This window comes from Nyctibius grandis, chromosome 1, assembly GCF_013368605.1.
Source record: "Nyctibius grandis isolate bNycGra1 chromosome 1, bNycGra1.pri, whole genome shotgun sequence".
NCBI classification, from domain to species: Eukaryota; Metazoa; Chordata; class Aves; order Nyctibiiformes; family Nyctibiidae; genus Nyctibius; species Nyctibius grandis.
This window is the reverse complement of record NC_090658.1, coordinates 58,279,150-58,302,490: the sequence shown is the minus strand read 5'-3', so window position 1 is coordinate 58,302,490 and position 23,341 is coordinate 58,279,150. Positions and strand designations below refer to the sequence as shown.

The 23,341-nt window shown below is 42.7% G+C and overlaps 1 protein-coding gene across 1 annotated transcript in view; it reads left to right on the top strand.

The window, feature by feature from the left end:
* LOC137660879 (nesprin-1-like) overlaps positions 1-23,341 on the top strand; it is a 233,977-nt gene that overhangs the window by 93,432 nt on the left and 117,204 nt on the right. The window contains 9 exon segments of the mRNA XM_068396056.1: positions 350-527; positions 2,588-2,770; positions 7,570-7,713; positions 8,046-8,201; positions 10,719-10,883; positions 12,044-12,216; positions 13,097-13,250; positions 13,393-13,536; positions 15,815-15,979. Coding sequence (XP_068252157.1) covers positions 350-527; positions 2,588-2,770; positions 7,570-7,713; positions 8,046-8,201; positions 10,719-10,883; positions 12,044-12,216; positions 13,097-13,250; positions 13,393-13,536; positions 15,815-15,979 — 1,462 coding nt within the window.

Genomic DNA, 23,341 nt, shown 5'->3' with positions numbered 1-23,341 from the left:
AGAACTGTAATCACTGTAGTTCCACGTCCTGTCCCTAGAGAGAGAAAGGGGCTTGCAGAAACTGTTCATGCTTAGGTGCACTGAGTCATTCTCTGAAAACACTTGTATGTGTGTCACTATATCAGTGACAGTTATATCCCAATTTACATGCTTTACATTTAAGGAACTGTAAGCTTCTAATGGATATCCTGGTGCCTCAGTTAAATGCTTAAAGTTGGTAGGAGGAATCCAGGTTAACCTAACCTAACCTTGTATTTCAGAGAACTAAGTAATAGCATTGTCACCTAACAGAGTCCTGCCTTTCCTCCCTCTCTCGCTCTCTTCTGTTTCCCTGATGTGATAAATCCAGCCTCTGCCTGCAAGCTTCAAAAGGATGTCAAAGCAAAGAGCAGATCTTGCAGCAAAGATTTCGGACAGCTTTCAGGGACTTCCAGCAGTGGTTGGTCAATGCAAAAGTCACCACCGCCAAATGCTTTGATGTGCCTCAAAATATCAGTGAAGCTTCAGCAAGTCTGCAGAAAATACAGGTAACTCTATAGCAGTAAAATATTAGTCTAAGGGAGAACCAATCAGTTTCATACAAAGCTCAGATTTAATTGTTTGGTTAATTACTGTTTCTTTTTAATGTGTAATTGTCAACACTAAAGGTGACTAATTGCAAGAACACTTTTTTTTTCTTTTTGATCTAATTTGTTTAGTTTAATTGTTTGTATATAGTCATTGTCTCTCATAGTTTTCCTTGTTTGTTTCTTTTTTACAATAGGAAAAAAATATGTTTTTATAATAGGAGAGTACTGTAAAATCACAATGATATCAGAATCACGACTTAGTACCTGGAATTATTTCAAAGTTACGTAGATAGTTTTCCTCATGTATGAAGGTAGAGCCCTTAAAGGGCAAGAACAGGGCATTAAAATGTTCGCAGTGAGAGCAGGCATTTAAAAAGTATATTTTTTACTTAAAGCTAAAACAAGCCCAAACAACTCTGTGGATAGGAATGCCGGAAAGTGTATTTTAATAAAGCAAGTGAAAGAAACACTTTTATCAATAGAATATAACTGTAATTTTAACTGAAAATAGCAAAATGAAAATTACATCATGAGACTGTTAAACCTTCAGTTAGATAGTATAACAGAAGAAATTCATATCAGTTTCTCAGAAAATACCAAAACCCAAATCACTTTCTTCTCCTTTTGGTAAATTCACTTTCCCTTGCTTAAATATTTTACTTAAAAGCATAAACAATATCGTATTAATATATCAAATCTTTGACTACCCCAAAATGAGAATATGTTTAGAGGAAATATCAGATGAAAAAGTCCTAGTAGTTTTTGACATTAAACAGAAGAGTTTTAGAAGGGTGGGGTTTTTTTTCAGCAGTGGTGAGATTTTTTTTTTTCTTTATCACTGCAGCCCCTACATAGCATAAGACCTTACTTTGTTCTCCTCCCCCCTGAAAGCTGCTTTAGATGAAATAAACTTTTTTTGACATGCAGTAACTGCTTTAGGACTTCTAGAGATGTCTTGGTAACCTGTATAAACTTAAAATTTTATTTTTGTTAAAAGTTAATGTTCGGTCTGTTGACACATTTGACATCATTAAGTCACAAGGCAATTATATCTTTGATTTTAACATGGCCGGAACTTGAACCAAGAATCTCAAAGCTGAAGACCCTTTGCATTCTCTACTAAGACCTCCAGTGTAACACAGAATCAGACTTAGTAATTTTTGTATCAAGTCTGTTGCTTCTGAATGTGGATGTAACTTTATGATTATGGATATGAAACTATTTGTGTATCACATAGTCATGATAGTAACAGTTTAAAATATTGGTATTTAAGACTGCTGAATTCCTTTGAGTCCTAAATGCCACAAAGTCTTTTGATAATTACAAGTTCTAAGAACATTATTCCAGTACATTGAAATTTAAAAATCTGTCTGTTTCCTTACATTTCTGTATAATTCTTGCACATACATTTTTCCATACACTTCTTGCACACCAGCATTGTGCAAGATTTCTGTGAAGAAAAATACTTTCAGATAGGGAAGGTAAATTAAGGATGCAGCAGGATAGATCACACAGTTTAGACAATGCTCGGGGTCTAAGCATTGGCCCACACCCATACACGCTCGTTGGAAGTCCAGTATGGCTGTCGCCTGTGGGCAAGGCTTTTAGTCTTGTGTGTCCCTCAGAGTGGGCCCTGGCTCCTGCTGTTACCTGTGCCAGGATACTGGTTCCCTGAAATGAAACTGCTACCACTTTCTGTACCATGGAGATTTAAAGAACTATAATACCCAACTAAATGACCAGTAATTGTCTCATGAAACGCAGAACATACAGGTATTCTAGAGTCTTAAAATAGACATTATTTAGATGCATGGCACTTCTGGGTTAAGTAGTAAAATTAAGTAGCTAAATCCCATAAATACGAACAATATTAAAATGGCATGTACTGAAAGATGAGTTAGCATGTTAACAAGCAGAAACAGTAAACTATTATCCCTGTTAAGTTTTCTAGGAGCTTGCCATTGACCTTTACTGGAACCCAAAGTTCACCAATTAGCTTCTTTTATTACTATTTTTAGGAGTTATTATTGGAAAGTGAGAATGGGCAACAAAAACTAAACCTGGTAGCATCCAAAGGAGAACTGCTGTGCTCTATTTTACCAAAGGAGAAGGCTAAAGTTATCTGGGACAAATCTGCTACCGCTAAAGAAGATTGGAAAAAATTTATCACCACCCTCCACCAGAAGGAATCTGCATTGGAGGTATTGAGCCAGTCACAGTGGGGAAAGACTGGGTCTGAATTTCCTCTTTGCTTTTTGTTTCAAACAGCACAGTTTAAATTTCGTATATAGCTGTAAGTGTTTATGATATGACAGAACTAATAAATAGCTGTTTTCAAGAAGTCTCATTCCGCTTACATTTTACTTTTGTTTACTAATATCCTTACAACCTGGTTCCACTTTAAGTGGTGTGCGTCATGCAGAAGTGTGTTGTTCAGAGTAACAGAAGTTAGCAAAGACAGCAGTTGCTCAAATTCATTAACATGAATCTCATCAAATGTACTGGATTACTACAACACATTTTCTCTTTTAAGAACTGTTTTTAGTACAGATTTCTGACACTGTTACTGATTGAATAGTCCCAGTACAGTGGGTAGGTGTTGTCTCTCTTACTGCAAACTGGACAAATGTAATGATTTATTTGAGCAACTTTTTAAATAAACTCCGGTGCCTTTCTCTGTTCAGAACTCATAATTCAACCAGCACAGAAGGTGAATATCTTAAAAACATAATATCTTTTAAGATCATAGGTTTTAAGGTCAAAAGGTCTTAGCTGGAATGTCCTGCATAGCACAGGAGAATTGAAGTTCCTAGGCATTCCTGTTTCAAACCAATGCTGCCTAGCCAGCTGAGAAAAAGTTTAAATAGAATCATAGAATGGTTTGGGTTGGAAGGGACCTTAAAGATTATCTAGTTCCAACCCCCCCGCCACAGGCAGGGACACCTTTCCTCTAGACCAGGTTGCTCAAAGCCTCGTCCAACCTGGCCTTAAACACTGCCAGGGAGGGGGCAGCCACAACCTCTCTGGGCAACCTGTTCCAGTGTCTCACCACCCTCACAGTAAAGAATTTCATCCTAATATCTAATCTAAATCTACCCTCTTTCAGTTTAAAACCATTCCCGCTCGTCCTGTCACTACTTGTCCTTGTAAAAAGCCCCTCTCCCGCTTTCCTGTAGGCCCCCTTCAGGTACTGGAAGGCTGCTATGAGGTCTCCCTGGAGCCTTCTCTTCTCCAGGCTGAAGAGTCCCAACTCTCTCAGCCTGTCTTCATAGGAGAGGTGCTCCAGCCCTCTCATCATCTTCATGGTCCTCCTCTGGACTTGCTCCAACAGCTCCATGTCCTTCTTATGTTGGGGGCCCCAGAGCTGAACGCAGTACTCCAGGTGGGGTCTCACGAGAGCGGAGTAAAGGGGCAGAATCACCTCTCTCGACCTGCTGGCGACGCTTCTTTTGATGCAGCCCAGTAGGTGGTTGGCCTTCTGGGCTGCAAGCACGCACTGCCGGCTCATGTTGAGCTTCTCGTCAACCATCACCCCCAAGTCCTTCTCCTCAGGGTTGCTCTGGATCCATTCTCCACCCAGCCTGTATTTATGCTTGGGATTGCCCCGACCCACATGCAGGATCTTACACTTGGCCTTGTTGAACTTCATGCGGTTTGCACAGGCCCACCTCTCAAGCCTGTCAAGGTCCCTCTGGATGGCATCCCTTCCCTCCAGCGTGTCAACCACACCGCACAGCTCGGTGTCATCGGCAAACTTGCTGAGGGCGCACTCAATCCCACTGTCCACGTCGCCAACAAAGATGTTAAACAGGACCAGTCCCAGTACCGACCCCTGAGGAACGCCACTTGTCGCTGGTGTCCACTTGGACATTGAGCCATTGACCACAACTCTTTGAGTGCGACCATCCAGCCAATTCTTCATCCACCGAGTGGTCCATCTGTCAAGTCCATGTCTCTTCAATTTAGAGACAAGGATGTCGTGTGGGACAGTGTCAAATGCTTTGCACAAATCCAGGTAGATGACGTCAGTTGCTATTCCCCTATTCACCAGTGCTGTAACCCCATCATAGAAGGCCACCAAATTTGTCAGACATGATTTGCCCTCGGTGAAGCCATGTTGGCTGTCACCAATCACCTCCTTGATTTCCGTGTGCCTCAGTATAGTTTCCAAGAGGATCTGCTCCATGATCTTGCCAGGCACAGAGGTGAGGCTGACTGGCCTGTAGTTCCCCAGGTCTTCCCTTTTCCCCTTCTTGAAGATGAGGGTTATGTTTCCCCCTTTCCAGTCAGCAGGAACTTCCCTAGACTGCCACGACTTCTCAAAAATGATGGATAGTGGCTTAGCAACTTCATCTGCCAGTTCCCTCAGGACCCGTGGATGCATCTCATCAGGTCCCATGGACTTGTGCACCTTCAGGTTCCTTAGATGGTCTCGAACCTGACTCTCCTACAGTGGGCGGTTCTTTATCCTTCCAGTCCCTGCCTCTGCCTTCTGCAACTTGGGTGGTGAGGCTAGAGCTCTTGCCGGTGAAGACTGAGGCAAAAAAGTCGTTGAGTACCTCAGCCTTCTCCATATCTTGGGTAACCAGGTCTCCCGTTTCCTTCCGGAGAGGGCCCACATTTTCCCTAGTCTTTCCTTTGTCACTGACATACCTACAGAAGCATTTTTTGTTGTCCTTGACATCCCTGGCCAGATTTAATTCTATCAGGGCTTTAGCTTTCCTAACCTGGTCCCTGGCTTCTCAGACAATTTCCCTGTGTTCCTCCCAGGCTACCTGCCCTTGCTTCCACCCTCTGTAGGCTTCCTTCTTGTGCCTGAGTTTATCCAGAAGCTCCTTGTTCATCCATGCAGGCCTCCTGGTGTTTTTGCCTGCCTTCCTCTTTGTCAGGATGCGTCGCTCCTGAGCCTGGAGGAGGTGGTCCTTGAATACTAACCAGCTTTCTTGGGCCCTTCTTCCCTCCAGGGCTTTATCCCAAGGGACTTTCCCAAGCAGGTCCCTGAAGAGGTCAAAGTCTACTCTCCTGAAATCCAGGGTGGTGAGCTGGCTGCGCACCCTCCTTGCTGCTCTGTGGATCTTGAACTCTACCATTTCATGGTCGCTGCAGCCAAGGCTGCCCTTGAGCTTCATGTCCCCCACCAGCCCCTCCTTGTTGGTGAGAACAAGGTCCAGCATGGCACCTCTCCTCATCGGCTCCTCTATCACTTGGAGAAGGAAGTTGTCATCCACGCATTCCAGGAACCTCCTGGATTGCTTGTGCCCAGCTGTGTTGTCCTTCCAACAGATGTCAGGGTGGTTGAAGTCCCCCATGAGGACCAGGGCCTGTGAACGTGCAGCTGCATCTGTCTGTCTGTGGAGGGCCTCATCCGCTTGGTCTTCCTGGTCAGGTGGCCTGTAGCAGACGCCCACTATAATGTCTCCCATCCCTGCCAGCCCTTTAATCCTGACCCATAAGCTTTCCGTCAGCTCCTCCTCCATCCCCAGACAGAACTCCATGCACTCAAACTGATCATAGAGCGCAACACCCCCTCCTCGTCTCCCCTGCCTGTCCTTCCTAAAAAGCCTGTATCCCTCCATTCCAATGCTCCAGTCATCAGAGTCATCCCACCATGTCTCTGTGATGCCAATAAGGTCATAGCCTTGCAGGTATGTGCACGTCTCTAGCTCCTCTTGTTTGTTCCCTATGCTCCGTGCGTTTGTATAGAGGCATTTCAGTACAAAGCTGCCTTGCGGCCTGAAATTCCTATCCGTAGCTCTTCTGGCACTCTCCTGCCGACCTGCCATCCTTCTCCAGTCTCTGGGCACCTATTACTGGCCCTGGCATCAGACTGGCTGAATTGGGATGGACTGGGGTTCCCCTCCCCCGGCAAATCTAGTTTAAAGCCCTTTTTACCAGCTTGGCTAGCCTATGACCCAAGATGATCTTCCCCCTCTCTGATAGATGGACCCTGCTGGCTGCCAGAAGACCGGGTTTCTCAAAACGAGTCCCGTGGTCTAAGTAGCCAAACCCCTGTCTGTGGCACCAGTCCTGTAGCCATGTGTTGATTTCCCTAATATGACTGTCCCTTTTAGTCCCCTTCCCTTTGAGTGCAAGGATCGATGAGAAGACTACCTGGGCCCCAGAGTCCTTTACCACTTTAAAATCCTTAAAAGTCCTTTAAAATACATTTAATACATTTCAAAAACAATTCTCAGGTAGCAAGGGCTTACCTTTCTTTGTCTCAGGGTTGCCATGGAAAGATGTCCTTAGAGGTTAATCTTTTTGAGCCAAGCACTTTTTAGTTTCATAGGCTTAGTTGTTCATTCTGATGTTTAATTTAAGTGATAAGGCTATAGCTAAAACCAAAAGTAAATCGGGGGGGGGGGGGGGGGGACAGGAAATAACTAGGGCACAGGAACTATGCTTTTCAGGTTCTATTCCATGTGAATTATTTCAGATGCTCTTTTTTTTTTTGTTTTAAACATGAAGAATAAGCTTACAAGAAAAATATGCAAGCACTGAAGGAATGCCTACATATGTTTTTATGCACGTGTTTTTATAACCAAAATTTTACACTAAAAAAGAATATAATCAGAAATGATCCCCAGTATTGGGTTGAACTCAGTCATACCTCACCTAGGAATAGCAGCAGCCAGTTTAAGGAGGGGTCAGTGTGAATGACTGCAGTCAGATGTTAGGTAACTCATATCCAAAATTAGCCTTTCTTCAGACTGCCTTAGCTGTGTGAGTTAGACTTACACTGAGTCAAAGCTCATAAGATCTGTAAAGCTTTCAGTTCAGAGGAAATTTGCTTCAGCTTCCCCTCAGCTGTGTGGATATATCCTACATTGTTGCCTCTATTTTGCCTATTGAAGAGGTGCGCTCAGACTTTTCTTTTGAAGAATTGTGTAGTGTTTGGCTGCAATTGTATATCCTTTTTGTGCGCTTGATCTGTGTGCTGTGCATTACAGTTATGCCCAGTGCAGTGGGACTGTTGATAAAATTGTGCATGTCTTCCTAGAACTTAAAGATCCAGATGAAGGACTTTGAAGCAACTGCTGAGCCTCTGCAAGAGTGGCTGACCACAACTGAGAGGATGGTACAAGGAAGTAGAAGTCGTCTCCATGATCTTCCTTCTAAGAGGAGAGAACAGCAAAAGTTGCAGGTGACTTCTTATAAGTCTTTTTAACATAGCCAGACTTTCCTGTCACATCCTCCCGGCCTCACTGATTCCTTCCAAAAGCTTAATCATTCTAGCATCCTGACGTCTAAATAAGATGAAAAGTGGTTTTAAGGATTGCTGTTGATCATCCTGTTCCATCAGGTTTTGCATCTCCACATTTCTTATGACATGCTGCTTCATTTCTGTAGCCGTGTGGTGTGCCTTTCTCAGCAAGCTTGCCGTATGTCACTTCTATTTTTCATGGAGCCTTCATGCTTCTCTATTTCCTGCTTTCTTGCACCCACTCTTAATATTAACGTGCTTGTGCTTTACAGTCTGTCCTTGAGGAAATAAGCTGCCACGAGCATCAGCTCAACAGGCTAAAAGAGAAAGCTCAGCAGCTGTGGGAAGAGCAAGCTGTCAGCAAAAGGTTTATGCGCAGAGTGTCTCAGTTGTCTTCTCAATATCTTGCTCTAAGCAATCTGACAAAGGTAATGCACTCAGTGTACGTGCTTTTAAGCAGTTCGTTTGATGTATGTGGGGAAAAAGAAAGACTGAAATGGGAAACACTGCAGTTGTTTTGCTTGTCTGCTCTGTAGTATGTCTGGGCTATCTTGTCTTTCACTGGGTTTAAAGAGTGGGAAGTAAGGTCCTGGATATTCCATGGACTGTCAACAAAATGGAATTGTGATTTTTTTTAAAATTTTTTTTAAATGTGTTTTGAGTAAAAAGTAAACCCCCACCTGGTTATACAATAATCAGGTTTGATTTTGATTGTTTCAAGCATGTAAGACTTTTTTTTTTTAATAAGTGGCAATTGAAAGAAGTATTTTTCAAAACTTAGGGGAGTTATTTATTTTTAGAAAATACACAGTACAGAAAAGTTTTTACTTCATTGTACCCTGTAGTGATGATTAATTATTTGCATTGTCAGCATCTTCGTCTAAAACTAATAGATTTGTCTTCTAAAAAAAATTACCTCTTAGGCTGCTTTTGAAGGTTCAAGGGGAGGCAAAGGCCAAATTCTAAAGCATCAGGCTAAGAACTGAGAGTTTAACTTAAGTTTGTTTTGCTGAGTGGTGCTTGACACACTTCACCATTTAATAGTTCTACTATCTCTATTGTGTAGACAGCTAAGAAGGTCTTCATATTAGGACTGTTATTTTTCACAAAGTTCCAGTCATGAAGGAGGCTTGATATTAAATTAGGCTTGTAGTTACTACAATAATGAGAATAATCAAGGATATAGGAAGTGTGTTATGGAATAACAATTCAATTCAGAAAGTATTTGTGTTTGGGCAATTGCTAGTTTGTTATTTAAACATATATTTAATTTAAACATTATAAAGCATATCTAGAGCTGTATGACTTAATGAAAATGATTGTATACATGGCCATAATAAATTTTAATGACCGCAAAATGAGAAAGGGAAAGGTGCATGAGTTACTAACATTGGCTTATGTGGCAAGAACTTGCAGATGTCAGGGTGAGAAGAAGGAATCTGAGGCAGAGGATATCACAGAATCACAGAATGTTAGGGACTGGAAGGGACCTCGAAAGATCATCTAGTCCAATCCCTCTGCCAGAGCAGGATTACCTAGATCATGTCACACAGGAACACCTCCAGGTGGGTTTTGAATGTCTCCAGAGAAGGAGACTCCACAACCTCTCTGGGCAGCCTGTTCCAGTGTTCGGTCACCCTCACTGTAAAGAAGTTTTTCCTCATATTTATGTGGAACCTCCTGTGTTCCAGCTTGCACCCATTTCCCCTCGTCCTGTCAAGGGATGTCACTGAGAAGAGCCTGGCTCCATCCTCATGACACTTGCCCTTTACATATTTATAAACATTAATGAGGTCCCCCCTCAGTCTCCTCTTCTCTAAGCTAAAGAGACCCAGCTCCCTCAGCCTCTCCTCATAAGGGAGATGTTCCACCCCCTTAATCATCTTTGTGGCTCTGCGCTGGACTCTCTCTAGCAGTTCCCTGTCCTTCTTGAACGGAGGTGCCCAGAACTGGACACAATATTCCAGATGCGGCCTCACCAGGGCAGAGTAGAGGGGGAGGAGAACCTCTCTCGACCTGCTGACCACACCCCTTCTAATACACCCCAGGATGCCATTGGCCTTCTTGGCCACAAGGGCACACTGCTGGCTCATGGTCATCCTGCTGTCCACTAGGACCCCCAGGTCCCTTTCCCCTACGCTGGTCTCCAACAGGTCTGTCCCCACCTTGTACTGGTACATGGGGTTGTTCTTGCCCAGATGCAGGACTCTACATATGATATATGTGATACAGCCTATGAGAGAAATCCTGAAATTCTTTGGATAGCCATGGACGCTTGAGAAAGATCCCTCCCTGTAACTTCCTAAGTCTGTTTCACTGGCTTGTCTTTAGTTCTCTGTCACCGTGTGAAATACACTCTTCTCTCTATTCCTGTTCACCCCAGGCCTTTTAGCAATGTAACTTGAGCATTAATTTTTGATTCGTGTGAGTGTTAGTGTTTTTTCAGAAGAATGGTTATACCAGTGGGAGTCATTGAGGAAAACGGGTCTTTCTTTTCTGAGTATTAACAAAGTAATGTTGCTGCAGTTGACATAGCTTCACAGGCTTAAATCTGTCTTGTGCATTGACAGATTTCACAAGTTATCTTCAGTTGCAACACTGAAATGGAGCTTAGGTGTGATTTACCAGATGCTTAAGAAAAAGTGAAACCAGAAGACTCTCATCTACTTTGGATGAGAGGAGACAATTAGATGAAGCTTTGCATTCAGAAAATAAAAAAAGACATTTCTGAAATTTTCATTTGTATATTATGTTTGGACAACTCGTTTGTGTGTGCGTGTATGCAAAATTCATTCCATGCTCAAGTAAGTGTACTTGTGATTATCAATGTATGAAGAGAATTTCTGAGTATAGTTTATGAAACTCATTCTAAAGTCCATAAGTAAGTATGCGGAATAAGCAATCCTTTGAATAGCTGCTGGTGCTAATTGCCGTATGAATTGCAGGAGAAAGTTTCCAGAATGGATAGGGTCGTAGCAGAGCACCAGCAATTCTCGCACAGTGTCAAAGACCTCCAGGACTGGGTGGCTGATGCAGTTCACATGCTGGATTCCTACTGTCATCCCACTGCAGACAAGAGTGTTCTGGACAGCCGGATGTTAAAACTAGAGGTATGGAAAAAACAGACTCCAAAACCTGCTCTTTTTAGATCTGTAAGAAGAATGCAAATATAGGATACTTTGTGTTAGTTGTTGCATATCAGGGTAACGGCTGTTGTCTTTCCGACACTGATTTTCAATTTACTCAAAAATAACTCTTTTTATAGAGGAAAGGGCTCATTATTATAATTTTTCTCTAAGAAGGATATAGGGACCTTTATGACATGGAAGAGTGCATATATGCATATTCTTTAAAAAACCTCAAAAGATGTTGTGTGGCTGCTGAAGGTTAAATGGAAGAGGTAGGATATTCACTTCTGTTAGTTTAATATATTATTTCTTAGATCTTACGAGTGATATGGGTGATCCAGAACAGGTTTTCCTGTAATTGTTTGCTTTAAAAATGGTGACTACAGTTAAGTAAATAGCATCTATTGATACCACTGCACAAAAGATGTTAAAGAGCAGTATTCAGAAAACAATACTTTTCATATTATTGATGTCTCAAATTTTGAGCCATGGCCAAGATATGGACAAGTCCTCAAAATTATAAGGATACATCAAAAAGCAATAGATTGTAGCAAAATATTAAAATTGTGTTTTGCCTTTGTTCATTGAGTCTTTCAGGTTCATGCTTTCAGGCTTTTCACGACTTTGTGTAGTGTTAGAAGCTGTTAGTTTGCAACTGTGCAGCTCAAGGAGTTGAAGTCTCTTAGCTGACATTGCTAATAGTCTACTGAGTTTATATGTTGATACCTTTGTGTTGCAAATAGATCCTAGAGTTGTAGAACTGTATTTCAGCCCTGTAGAAGAGCTTTGTTATCACATCTTGTTTTCTCTATGAATGAATCCTTCTGTTTTCCATCTAAATGATGTTCCCTTTGGAATGTCAGCTTTTCCACCCAACAGTACCTTCTCTGGTACTCTGTAAGTACCTGCACAGATTCCATGAAAACTTCCCCATCAACTAAGATTTTTTTTTAATGGCCTAAACCTATCCTTTGAAAGTCACTTTTTCCTTGTGAAACCCAGCTGTGAACCCCACTGTCCCACTTCCAATTGACTGTTTGTGCAAGCTGCTAAATTTGATCAGCTCATTTTCCAGTAAAGCCAGTTAGTATATTCATGCCCAGTTAATGATAAAAGTAGAATAATATCTGCTCACTTTTTAGGGACTGCTAGCAGTGAAACAAGAAAAAGAAATCCAAATGAAAATGGTTCTGACAAGAGGAGAATCTGTTCTGCAAAATACTTCTCTAGAGGGAGTACCAGTGATTGAACGGCAGTTGCAAACCCTGAAGGACAGCTGGGCTTCTCTTCTGTCTGCTTGTATCCAGTGCAAGAGGTAAAAAGGGTATGAGGTGCAGAATGATGCTTAGCACTAAAGCACTGTCAAAATTTTTTAAAAGTGCATTCCCAGAGTTTTATAATTACAAGAGCCAAATTCATATAAAATGACTGCATGTGCCTAACATTGCAGGTCTAGAGGACTTAAGTGACATGTTCATTTGAAGTAGAAAAAGGGGAGGAAACTGTGAGGGATCTAAGCTTTGTTAACACTTACTGTCAATAAACTCTTAAAGGTGGATTCCATGTTCATAATCTTGTTATATATTTTACTTTGAGTTGCGCTTGATGCCTTGAATTGTTCTCAGAAATGAGAAGATCTTGTCACGGCCATTAATGTTAGCTCTGTCAAGATCCTGTCTGGTTTTCCACTAGCTAGCATTTCGCAGAAGGTACTGTAATTACAGTGTCCAATAGTGATTCTCAAAGTTATAGAATAAAGAAATAAAGGGGGAAAAATGCAGCCTTCTTTAGTGAAGCATCACTAGTTGCAAATTCTTCGATTTAAAACAACAAACGTAATTAAACATTAGAATGCAGAAACTTTTGGATGTATGCAAAGGGGCAGAAAACTTCTGATTTTGGATCTTATGCTTTCAGTTGCATTTTATTTACTAAAGCTAGAACATGTCAGCTAGCTACAGAACTTACAGACCTCCTTGATATTCCAAGTTTGGAAAACTTAATTTCTCTTTATCAGCCAAAGATAGCTCCTAGTTAAAAGCTGTAGGGTTTTAACAGCTCTGTTTCAGACTGCTTAGCTTGTGATATATCTTTCTTATAAATATAGTCTGGAAAACTGTACATGACTATATCTCACTGCTTAAATAGCATGAGAACCTCCACTATCACAACAAATATGTATTTTTAAATTACAGTCAACTGGAAGGAGCGCTCTCCAAATGGACAAGTTACCAGGATGATGTTCGTCAGTTTTCCAGCTGGATGGATAAAGTAGAAGCGAGTATGAACGCTTCTGAAAGGCAGTATGCTGAACTGAGGGAAAAAACAGCTGCCCTCAGCAAAGCAAAGGTGTGTTTGCTTTACAACAAACCAGCAACAAGCCCATATCACCTTATAATCAACAAAAAACGCTGAATAACTGCAGGATTAATCTGTCGTCTTTTTTAATGCTGCCCTTTCATATCTGTGTTCTTCTCTTTCCTTTTTGCAGCTACTCAGTGAAGAGGTGTTGAGTCACAGCAGCCTGTTGGAGACAATTGAAGTGAAAGGAAGTGGGATGGCTGAGCATTATGTCACTCAGCTTGAACTCCAGGACCTTCAGGAGCGGTATAAGTTCCTCAAAGATAGAACAAGGGTACAGTTTTTCTTATAGCACTCCCTCTTGTTTTGCTGGCAGTAAGGAAAAAGATAGTGTCTTTTTGCTGATCATTTATTTTACAATTGAATGAGGAGTAAAAGTTTGGGGACAGCTGTACCTTAATGTAACAAAGTTATTAGGGTGATTTGTCAATCTGTCTTCCTGTACCACTGAGCTTCAGATCTTTTCAGAAAGGTTCTAAAAATCTGAATCTGAAAAAAAATCAGGTGAATAGTCTGAGGAATTCCATGTCAAAAGTCTCACTGACTTCAGTGCAGACATGATTTTACCTATTGTGACTGAAAAGTTGGAAGCATCTCTGAATCTGTGATTTGCGTAAATGCATGTTTTGCAATAAGTGCAACCAGTCAATCAGGTAATTCACAAATGGTTGACAACTGTAGAAGCTTACTATTGCACACAAACCTTATTAGCAAGTAAACTGACCCTAATGTCGACAGACCCAGCATGATAAGTACTACATTTACTGATAAGTGTTAATATCATTGATCTGGAAAAGACTAGGGCATAGACAGATAAAGACCGAGATGGGTTTTAATGTAAGATAGAAGAAAAAGAAGAAATAATAAAAGACCTGGTGATACATTTAAAGCTAATTGATTATCTCTAGTTAACCCAAATTCTTCTGTGATGATTAAGTAATGCCTAATGTATGCTTAGCCAGGCAACTTTTCTTCTTAACAGCAGTGTAGTAAAATCGAATTTTGTTGTCTCAATGAGGTCTTTGTTGTGTGCAAAGGGCCAAAATTCAGTTTTCCAAATGCATAAGTGATTCACTACTTTGTGGTACTCTCTTCCACAACTGCGAAGTATGCCATGTACTGTCTTTGGACTTTCTGGGAATGAACTCACTCAGGTTTGCCAGAGATGACTAATTCCTGGGAAGTGCTAGTTGAATACCTAGTATTCCTTTTAGCATGGGGATCCTCTAACCTTTACCTTTTTCTTTTGCACAAAGCTATACAGACTGTCTGTATTTGCTCAGCTTAAGCAACAGCATGGGAACAATGAGAAATGGATGGTAGTTCACAGAGGCAAGAACTCTGTACCTCTTTTCTCACATACCAAGAAGCATCCCTTCTTTCTCTTTCCACATAATACCCCAGATGATTTTGATCTTCCCCACTCCCAACTGTGGTGATGATGTTAAGTGCCAAGAGTACATTCAACCTTTAGAAAGAAATTCAAAGTTCAAAACATATAGGTGGAAAGTAAAGAATGGTCAAATCCTTTAATAATCCTTTGGCCAGGTGGGAAACTTGACAAGGTTCCCCAAGGGTTTGTGGCTCAAGCCTGAGCAGACCAAGACCTGTAAGTCCCTGCAGCCACTGACAAGAGGCAAGAGAACTAGTCTCTCTTTCCCTCTTCCCGCTACTGGGCATGGACAGCCCGTGTAAAAGGTTGATAACACTTCTCTTTTCTTCCTTCCTTCCGCTACCCAGACGTGTTAGAGATAGGTAAAGCAGACAGTAAGTTCATGGCTGCTGTTTATGAAAGTGGTTTTCTTCTTATGTAGCCTGCTGCCCTGGGATGCAGCCTGTCTTGCCTCCATCTGAACTCAATTCCTCATTCCCATAATTTCTTAGAGGATGGGAATTACATGTAGTATATTTTTCCTGCATTTAGAAAGGCTAGTCTAGTGCTAATATATGATGACTTTCCTGCTGTACCCCAGATATAATATATTTTAGTGCTGGGTTGTGAAACTGCTGTAACTTGCTCACCCACATACAGAGAGGACTTGCAGTCTGTTTCTCACCGTGCTCTCTAGGAACTGCCCGCGAAACACTTGGCTAGTCTTCAAACCTAAAGATATTGGATACTCTTAATAGAAGATTATTATTCCATTGGCAAAAAAAAAATCGTGCAAAGAAAAACTATGCAATTTCTAAGCTCATACTCTTATTAATCACTTCAGTAAAGTAAATTTAAATTGGTGTAAAAATTAAGAAGGTCTTTTGTTATTAGACACTAAGGTGTTATTTAAAAGTGATCCCAGATCAAAACTTCAAATCGCAGAATTCACAAGTTTACGTGAAGAATCTTTTAGGATAAGTATCTGTATCCCCCCATTTGCCCCCTCTTTCCCAGTAATTGATTAAACCATACTCAGAGTCCAAGTACTCTTGAATTCTAGGAGAGCTCAAGATCAGATACAAACTTTTCACCTTGATGGAAGTCCAGGTTTTATGTTTTCTTGGTTTGATGATACACTAAGAGATATATACATATATGTAATTATTTTAACAAGCAGGAGGCAGTAGCAAAAGCCGAAGGACTGCTTAACTTACATCAAGAGTACCAAAGAAATCTGAAGACCTTTGAAGTATGGCTGGAGAAGGAACAGGAAAAACTTGACTGTTTATCACATCTTGATGGTGATGCCCAGAAACAAGAAGCAACACTCCTTGACTTACAGGTACATAATGTGTGACACCCTAAGTAAACAAAAAAAAATCCTACTTGTAAAGTAACAGAATAATATTAATTACCAGACAAAAATTGCATCTCTTTTTTTTTGTCTCAAGAACAGCTTGGAATAACATTATATATAAGTACTTTGCTGCTCAAAAGTGGTTCCAGTGAAGTCAGTGAAAACATTGTCACTCATTTCCAGAAAGAAGTGTCACGCTTTGGATGAAATCTCTTGGCATACTAATGCTTTCTTGCAAGTACTGAATTTGTTTTAGACGTTGGCCTACCTCTTCCCTGTGTTTCACAGAATATCGAAAGTATTCTTTTTATTGGTCTTTCATCTTTTATTGCTTACAGTGCAGATACATCGACTTTCAGGCAGTTCCAGTCATGTAGGCTAGCTCCCATGGTGAGGTGGGAAGACTAGTACTGCATAACTTAAGTGACAGTGAAGGATGTACCAATAGTACTTCAGTAATTTCCCAGTTATGATCTTAAGCTGGTTTAAAATACTTTCATACCTGTTGAATTAGCAAAAGGTCTGTACTTGAGTTATGAAATATTTATTACTTTATTCAGGATACTGAGAAGGTCTTTGTATGATCAGGGACTCTCCATATATGTCTTGTTTTTATAGTTTACTTTACAAAATCTAAATCCATTTTGAAATCTGAATATATATCTGTCATGTTTTAAAGCTGGGCTGGCTATTAAACCTGCGGCAGACGCTCTCTGTTAACCCTCCCCCCCCACCCGAAGGGAAAGGGAAAGGGAAAAGGGAGAGAGAGACTTCTGGGTTGGAAAGTTAAAACAGTTTTAATAAACCTATAATAATGAAAAAGAGTATAAAAATAATATTGGAATAATCAAATATATACAAATATATATACAAAACCAAGATCGAGCTCCCCCGATGTCGGCAACGTCATCACCGGCACTGCAGGACAGGCTCCGGGAAGGCCCAGGCTGGGCCTAGCGACGGTCGAGAGCTGGATTCAGGAATGCACAGATCGGGATCGGGGGCAGCAGGAAAACAGTCGGAGTCCTCCTTGGACACCGGCCATAGCAGAAAAGAGAGCGAGACCCTCGTGATCCCCCCGCTTTATACCGAGAATGACGTGTATGGGATGGAATACCCTCGTTGGTCAATTTTGAGTCACCTGCCCTGTCTGCTCCCCCCTGCAGCTGCGACCCCCCTTCGGCTCTTCACTCATAAGCAGTGAGGAATTCAGCAGTGACCTTGGTTTCTCTAAGACTAAGTACAGCAAGAGCCTTACTGCACAACATCCCTACCAGTGCCTCAGTGATAACTATAAACTTCGAGCGTTATCAGTCCTGGAAGCGGACACTGTCTGCAAAACATGTAGTTAGTTTCAGAAAGTGCAGTTACTTAGAGGAGACTTAGCTGAAAGTAAAAATCACTGAAAGGAAAATCGGCCTGGTTTAGGCCAAACCAGGACATTCCACCCCTTATTCCATACCATTCACGTCATACTCAGATCACCACTAACTTTTCACTTTAAAATATATACAGATAACATTAGTTTATGATTCATCTCTATACAGAAAAAAAAAAAAGTTCATCAAGTTCATTTAGTTCAGGATTGTGGGTTTCCATCTGGCTAGGAGTCTCTCAGGGCAGGAGACATGGTATGAGTTTTGTCACGGTTTGTGCCCACGGGTTGCAGGTTAAAGATGTCAGTCTCGAGGAGGTTACTGGATGCCACTTGCAGCTAGCTCCATTCCCATCACCACTGCTTCAACCTGAAAGACACTTATGAACACTGTTAGTATTATGCAGCAATTAACATCATGCAGTTCAGAATTAAGTATTCTCACCCAAGATCAGATCACCTTCAGGGACACATCGGACTCCACCATCCTGCAGCATCACCCACCAAGTACATCCAGGTCCTTGAGCAAAAGCAATCCCATGAATGGGTTTACCTTTGCCCGTAGCAGGAAGAACCCAGACAGTTTTTCCCAACGGATTCCTTTCATGCACCACAGGGACTTTATCCCCTTCTACTGTATGTAAAAGATCTGACTGAGCAGGGCCAGCTCGGTTGATAGATCCTCTGGTGTTAACTAGCCAGGTAGCTTGTGCCAAATGCTCATCCCAGTTTTTAAAGGTTCCACCCCCCATTGCTTTTAGGGTAGTTTTCAACAGCCCATTATACCGTTCAATTTTCCCAGATGCTGGTGCATGATAGGGGATATGATATACCCACTCGATGCCATGCTCTTTGGCCCAGTTGTCTATGAGACTATTTTTGAAATGAGTCCCATTGTCCGACTCAGTTCTCTCTGGCGTGCCATGTCGCCACAAGATTTGCTTTTCAAGGCCCAGAATAGTGTTCCGGGCAGTGGCATGGGGCACAGCGTATGTTTCCAGCCATCCGGTGGTCGCCTCCACCACGGTAAGCACATAGTGTTTACCCTGGCGGGTTTGAGGGAGTGTGATGTAGTCAATTTGCCAGGCCTCCCCATATTTATATTTCAACCACCCCCCCCCATACCACAAAGGTTTTAACCGTTTGGCTTGCTTAATTGCGGCGCATGTTGCACAATCATGGATAACCTGTGCAATAGAGTTCATGGTTAAGTCCACCCCTCGGTCACGAGCCCATCTGTATGTTGCATCTCTTCCTTGATGTCCTGAAGTGTCATGAGCCCACCGAGCTAAAAATAGTTCACCTTTATGTTCCCAGTCCAAATCTATTTGGAACACTTTAGCAGCCTGATCTGCTTGTTGGTTGTTTCGATGTTCCTCAGTTGCCCGACTTTTAGGTACGTGGGCATCTACATGACGTACCTTCACGACTAGTTTCTCTAGCCGAGTAGCAATATCTTGCCACAGTTCAGCAGCCCAAATAGGTTTACCTTTACGCTGCCAGTTGCTTCGCTTCCACTGCTTTAACCACCCCCACAAGGCATTTGCCACCATCCATGAGTCAGTATAAAGATACAGCCTTGGCCACTTTTCTCGTTCAGCAATGTCTAAAGCCAGCTGGATGGCTTTTACCTCTGCGAATTGACTTGATTCCCCTTGTCCTTCTGTGGCTTCTGTGACTCGTCGTATAGGACTCCATACAGCAGCTTTCCACTTCCGATGCTTTCCTACAAGACGGCAGGAGCCATCGGTGAACAGGGCATACTTCTTCTCATCCTCTGGTAGTTCGTTATATGGTGGGGCTTCTTCAGCACGTGTCACCTCCTTTTCTGGTGGCATTCCGAAGTCTTTGCCTTCTGGCCAGTCCATGATCACTTCTAAGATTCCTGGGCGATTAGGGTTTCCTATTCGAGCCCTCTGTGTAATTAATGCAATCCATTTACTCCATGTAGCATCAGTTGCATGATGAGTAGTAGGAACCTTACCCTTGAACATCCAGCCTAGTACTGGTAATTGGGGTGCCAGGAGAAGTTGTGCTTCAGTACCAATTACCTCTGAAGCAGCTCTAACTCCTTCATATGCTGCCAGTATCTCTTTTTCAGTTGGGGTGTAATTGGCCTCGGAACCCTTGTATCCTCGACTCCAAAATCCTAGGGGTCGACCTCGAGTCTCCCCTGGTACTTTCTGCCAGAGGCTCCAGGTAGGACCATTGTCCCCAGCTGCAGTGTAGAGCACATTTTTAACATCTTGTCCCGTACGGACTGGTCCAAGGGCTACTGCATGCACAATCTCTTGTTTAATCTGTTCAAAAGCCTGTCTTTGTTCAGGGCCCCACTGAAAATCATTCTTCTTTCTGGTCACTTGATAAAGAGGGCGTACTATCTGGCTGTAATCTGGAATATGCATTCTCCAGAAACCCACAATGCCTAAGAAGGCTTGTGTTTCCTTTTTGTTAGTTGGTGCGGACATAGCTGTTATTTTGTTGATCACCTCTATCGGGATCTGGCGACGCCCATCTTGCCATTTAATCCCTAAAAACTGGATCTCCCGGGCAGGTCCCTTGACCTTGCCTCTTTTTATGGCAAAACCAGCTTTCAGAAGAATTTGGATTATTTTCTCCCCTTTGTCAAAAACTTCTGCTGCTGTATCACCCCATACAACGATGTCATCAATGTATTGCAAATGTTCTGGATCTCCACCCTTTTCTAGTGCAGTCTGGATCAGTCCATGGCAAATAGTAGGACTGTGTTTCCACCCCTGGGGCAGTCGATTCCAGGTATACTGGATACCTCTCCAGGTAAAAGCAAACTGTGGCCTGCACTTTGGTGCCAAAGGAATAGAGAAAAATGCATTAGCTATGTCTATGGTGGCATACCACTTGGCTGCCTTTGACTCCAGTTCGTATTGAAGTTCTAGCATGTCTGGCACAGCAGCACTCAGCAGTGGCGTAACTTCATTTAGGCCACGATAGTCCACAGTTAATCTCCATTCTCCATCAGACTTTCGCACTGGCCATATAGGACTATTAAAGGGTGAGCGAGTCTTACTAATCACTCCTTGATTTTCTAATTGTCTAATCAGTTTATGAATGGGGATCAGGGAGTCTCGATTGGTGCGATATTGTCGTCGGTGCACCGTGGTAGTAGCAATTGGCACCTGTTGTTCTTCAACCTTCAGCAACCCCACAACAGAAGGATCCTCTGAGAGGCCAGGCAAGGTAAACAGCTGTTTAATGTCCTCAGTCTCTACAGCTGCTATACCAAAGGCCCATCTATACCCTTTTGGGTCCTTAAAATACCCTCTCTTGAGGTAGTCTATGCCAAGGATGCACGGAGCATCTGGGCCAGTCACAATGGGGTGCTTTTTCCATTCATTTTTAGTTAGGCTCACTTCGGCCTCCAATACAGATAACACTTGAGATCCTCCTGTTACTCCTGAAGTACTGATAGGTTCTGCCCCTTTATGATCCGATGGCATTAGGGTGCACTGTGCACCAGTGTCTACCAAGGCTCGATACCTTTGTGGTTTTGATGTGCCAGGCTATCGAATCCACACAGTCCAATAAACTCGGTTGTCCCTTTCCTCCACCTGGCTGGAGGCAGGGCCCCCCTAATTAAGAAATGGATTCGTGCTGCTGACAGGGACTGGACCTTCATTTCTCCTATTCACACTTGGGAAAAAGGAATTTGAGGCCCATCTACCCTGACTGGGGTCCTGCTCACTGGTAACTGGAGCAGCCATCCTCCTAGAAAAATTCTCTCTGGTATTTCTTTTAGCTTGCAACTCACGTACTCGTGCCTGTAGGGTACTGGTAGGTTGTCCATGCCCTCTGTTCATGTCCTCCCCATAACCACGCAGGGCAAACCACAGGATACCTCGTGATGTGTTCCGTTTCCTTTGAGCTGGTCCTGTAGGAGGCCGTTTTCTCTTAACAGCTGCAACGCACGCCTGTGTGGGTAGAGAGTCAAGTTTATTCTCTATCCTGGACAGTTTGTCTGACAGTTGTTTAAATGAGTCCTTGTTTTCCTTAGTCAGTTTTTCCACAGCTGAGATGCGGGTCTGCAGTGGGGAAGAAATACTATCTTCATACTGTCGCATACAGTTAGCCATTTCACCCACACTAGATCGTGCCATAGCATCTTCTCCCAAGACTAAGATTGACAATGTATGGGTGTATGTCGGTGGAGCATTCTTCACAACCTTCCAGAACATGGATCGGTTGCATTCCACTTCATCAGGATCTACAGGATCTACAACTTCCCGTGGGTGTCTATAAATGATCTCTTGCACAGCTAGTTCTCTAAGGTAGTTAATACCTTTTTCTATAGTGGTCCATTTGCTTAGGTGGCTCATAACATCATCTTTATAGGGATACCTGCTTTTTACAGCTGACAAGAGTCGCCTCCAGAGACTGATAGTGTTTGACTTTCTTGCAAGCGCCTTATCAATACCACCATCTCTGGACAGGGATCCCAACTGTCTGGCTTCTCTACCGTCTAATTGCATGCTATCTGCCCCATTATCCCAGCATCGGAGCAGCCAGGTAATAATTGGCTCACCGTCATAACGGCTGAAGTCTTTCCTTATATTTCTCAGGTCCTTCAGGGATAAAGAGTGGTAGGTTATCTCTACATCCGAGTCCTCCTCTTGTGATAGTTCTGCTTTAGAAGGACCTTTCTTCTGTGATGGGTCTGCTTTAAAATGATGATCAAGGGAACCCCCATCTGTGTCAGGCCCTGACTCTGACTGAGAAGGGCCCTCACCTGGGTCACGTGATGGCTCTGCCTTAGAAGGCTCTGAGTCATCATCCTTCTCTTCACGAGCTGATTTCTTTTGGTATTTCTTCCTGGTTACAGGAGCAATTGGTACAGATTCGATAGATGCTGGGGTCTGAGTAGATGCAGTGGCTGTTGTGGGAGTGCTGAGACTCGTTAGAGTCTGAGTAGCTGCAGTGGCCATCTTGGGGGGTGTAGCAGCTGCGGTGCGAGCTGTAGCGGCAGCACATGCTGTAGGATCTGAGGTGGCTGCATAACACCTACAACTGTCCCTGCACCGATATTTAATCTTATCCCACATCAGAAACACATTCAGGACAACCGAAAATAAAAACATGCCACCTAGACAGCATCATCTTAATTTCACAAAATCTAGAGGAATCCGCTTGGCAGAAAAGGAGAAGGTACTATTTCCCGAAGTAAAATTGGAAGTGTAATCATTAACACAATCAGCTAAAGGACGCCCGGAGTCCGCAGATAAAATCGCTGCTACTGCGGTCAGAATAGTAATAGCCCAGTTTATCACGACATAAATCAGTATGAAACGCCATAACAAAACAATCCACATTGACCAGTGCCCAGCAGTGATAAACTGCACATAAACAGTAACAAACAGCGCATACGGCAAGTAAGGTATCATTACACTTAACTCTGTAAAAGGCTTTATAAAGAGATGAGATAACACAGCATTCAAAAATGACATTATTATCTTCGCTATCTGTTTTAATTTCCAACCCCTCGTAAATCTCAAAGGAAGAAATCTGATACTCTCTCAGCTGAGCTCTCTGGGTCTCCTCCCGCCGGAGCTGGGATTCGACTTATCAGAGGAACCTGTTGGAGCTTCTCTCGAGCCCCACGTTGGGCGCCAATAAATCTGTCACGGTTTAAAGCTGGGCTGGCTATTAAACCTGCAGCAGACGCTCTCTGTTAACCCTCCCCCCCCACCCGAAGGGAAAGGGAAAGGGAAAAGGGAGAGAGAGACTTACGGGTTGGAAAGTTAAAACAGTTTTAATAAACCTATAATAATGAAAAAGAGTATAAAAATAATATTGGAATAATCAAATATATACAAATATATATACAAAACCAAGATCGAGCTCCCCCGATGTCGGCAACGTCATCACCGGCACTGCAGGACAGGCTCCGGGAAGGCCCAGGCTGGGCCTAGCGACGGTCGAGAGCTGGATTCAGGAATGCA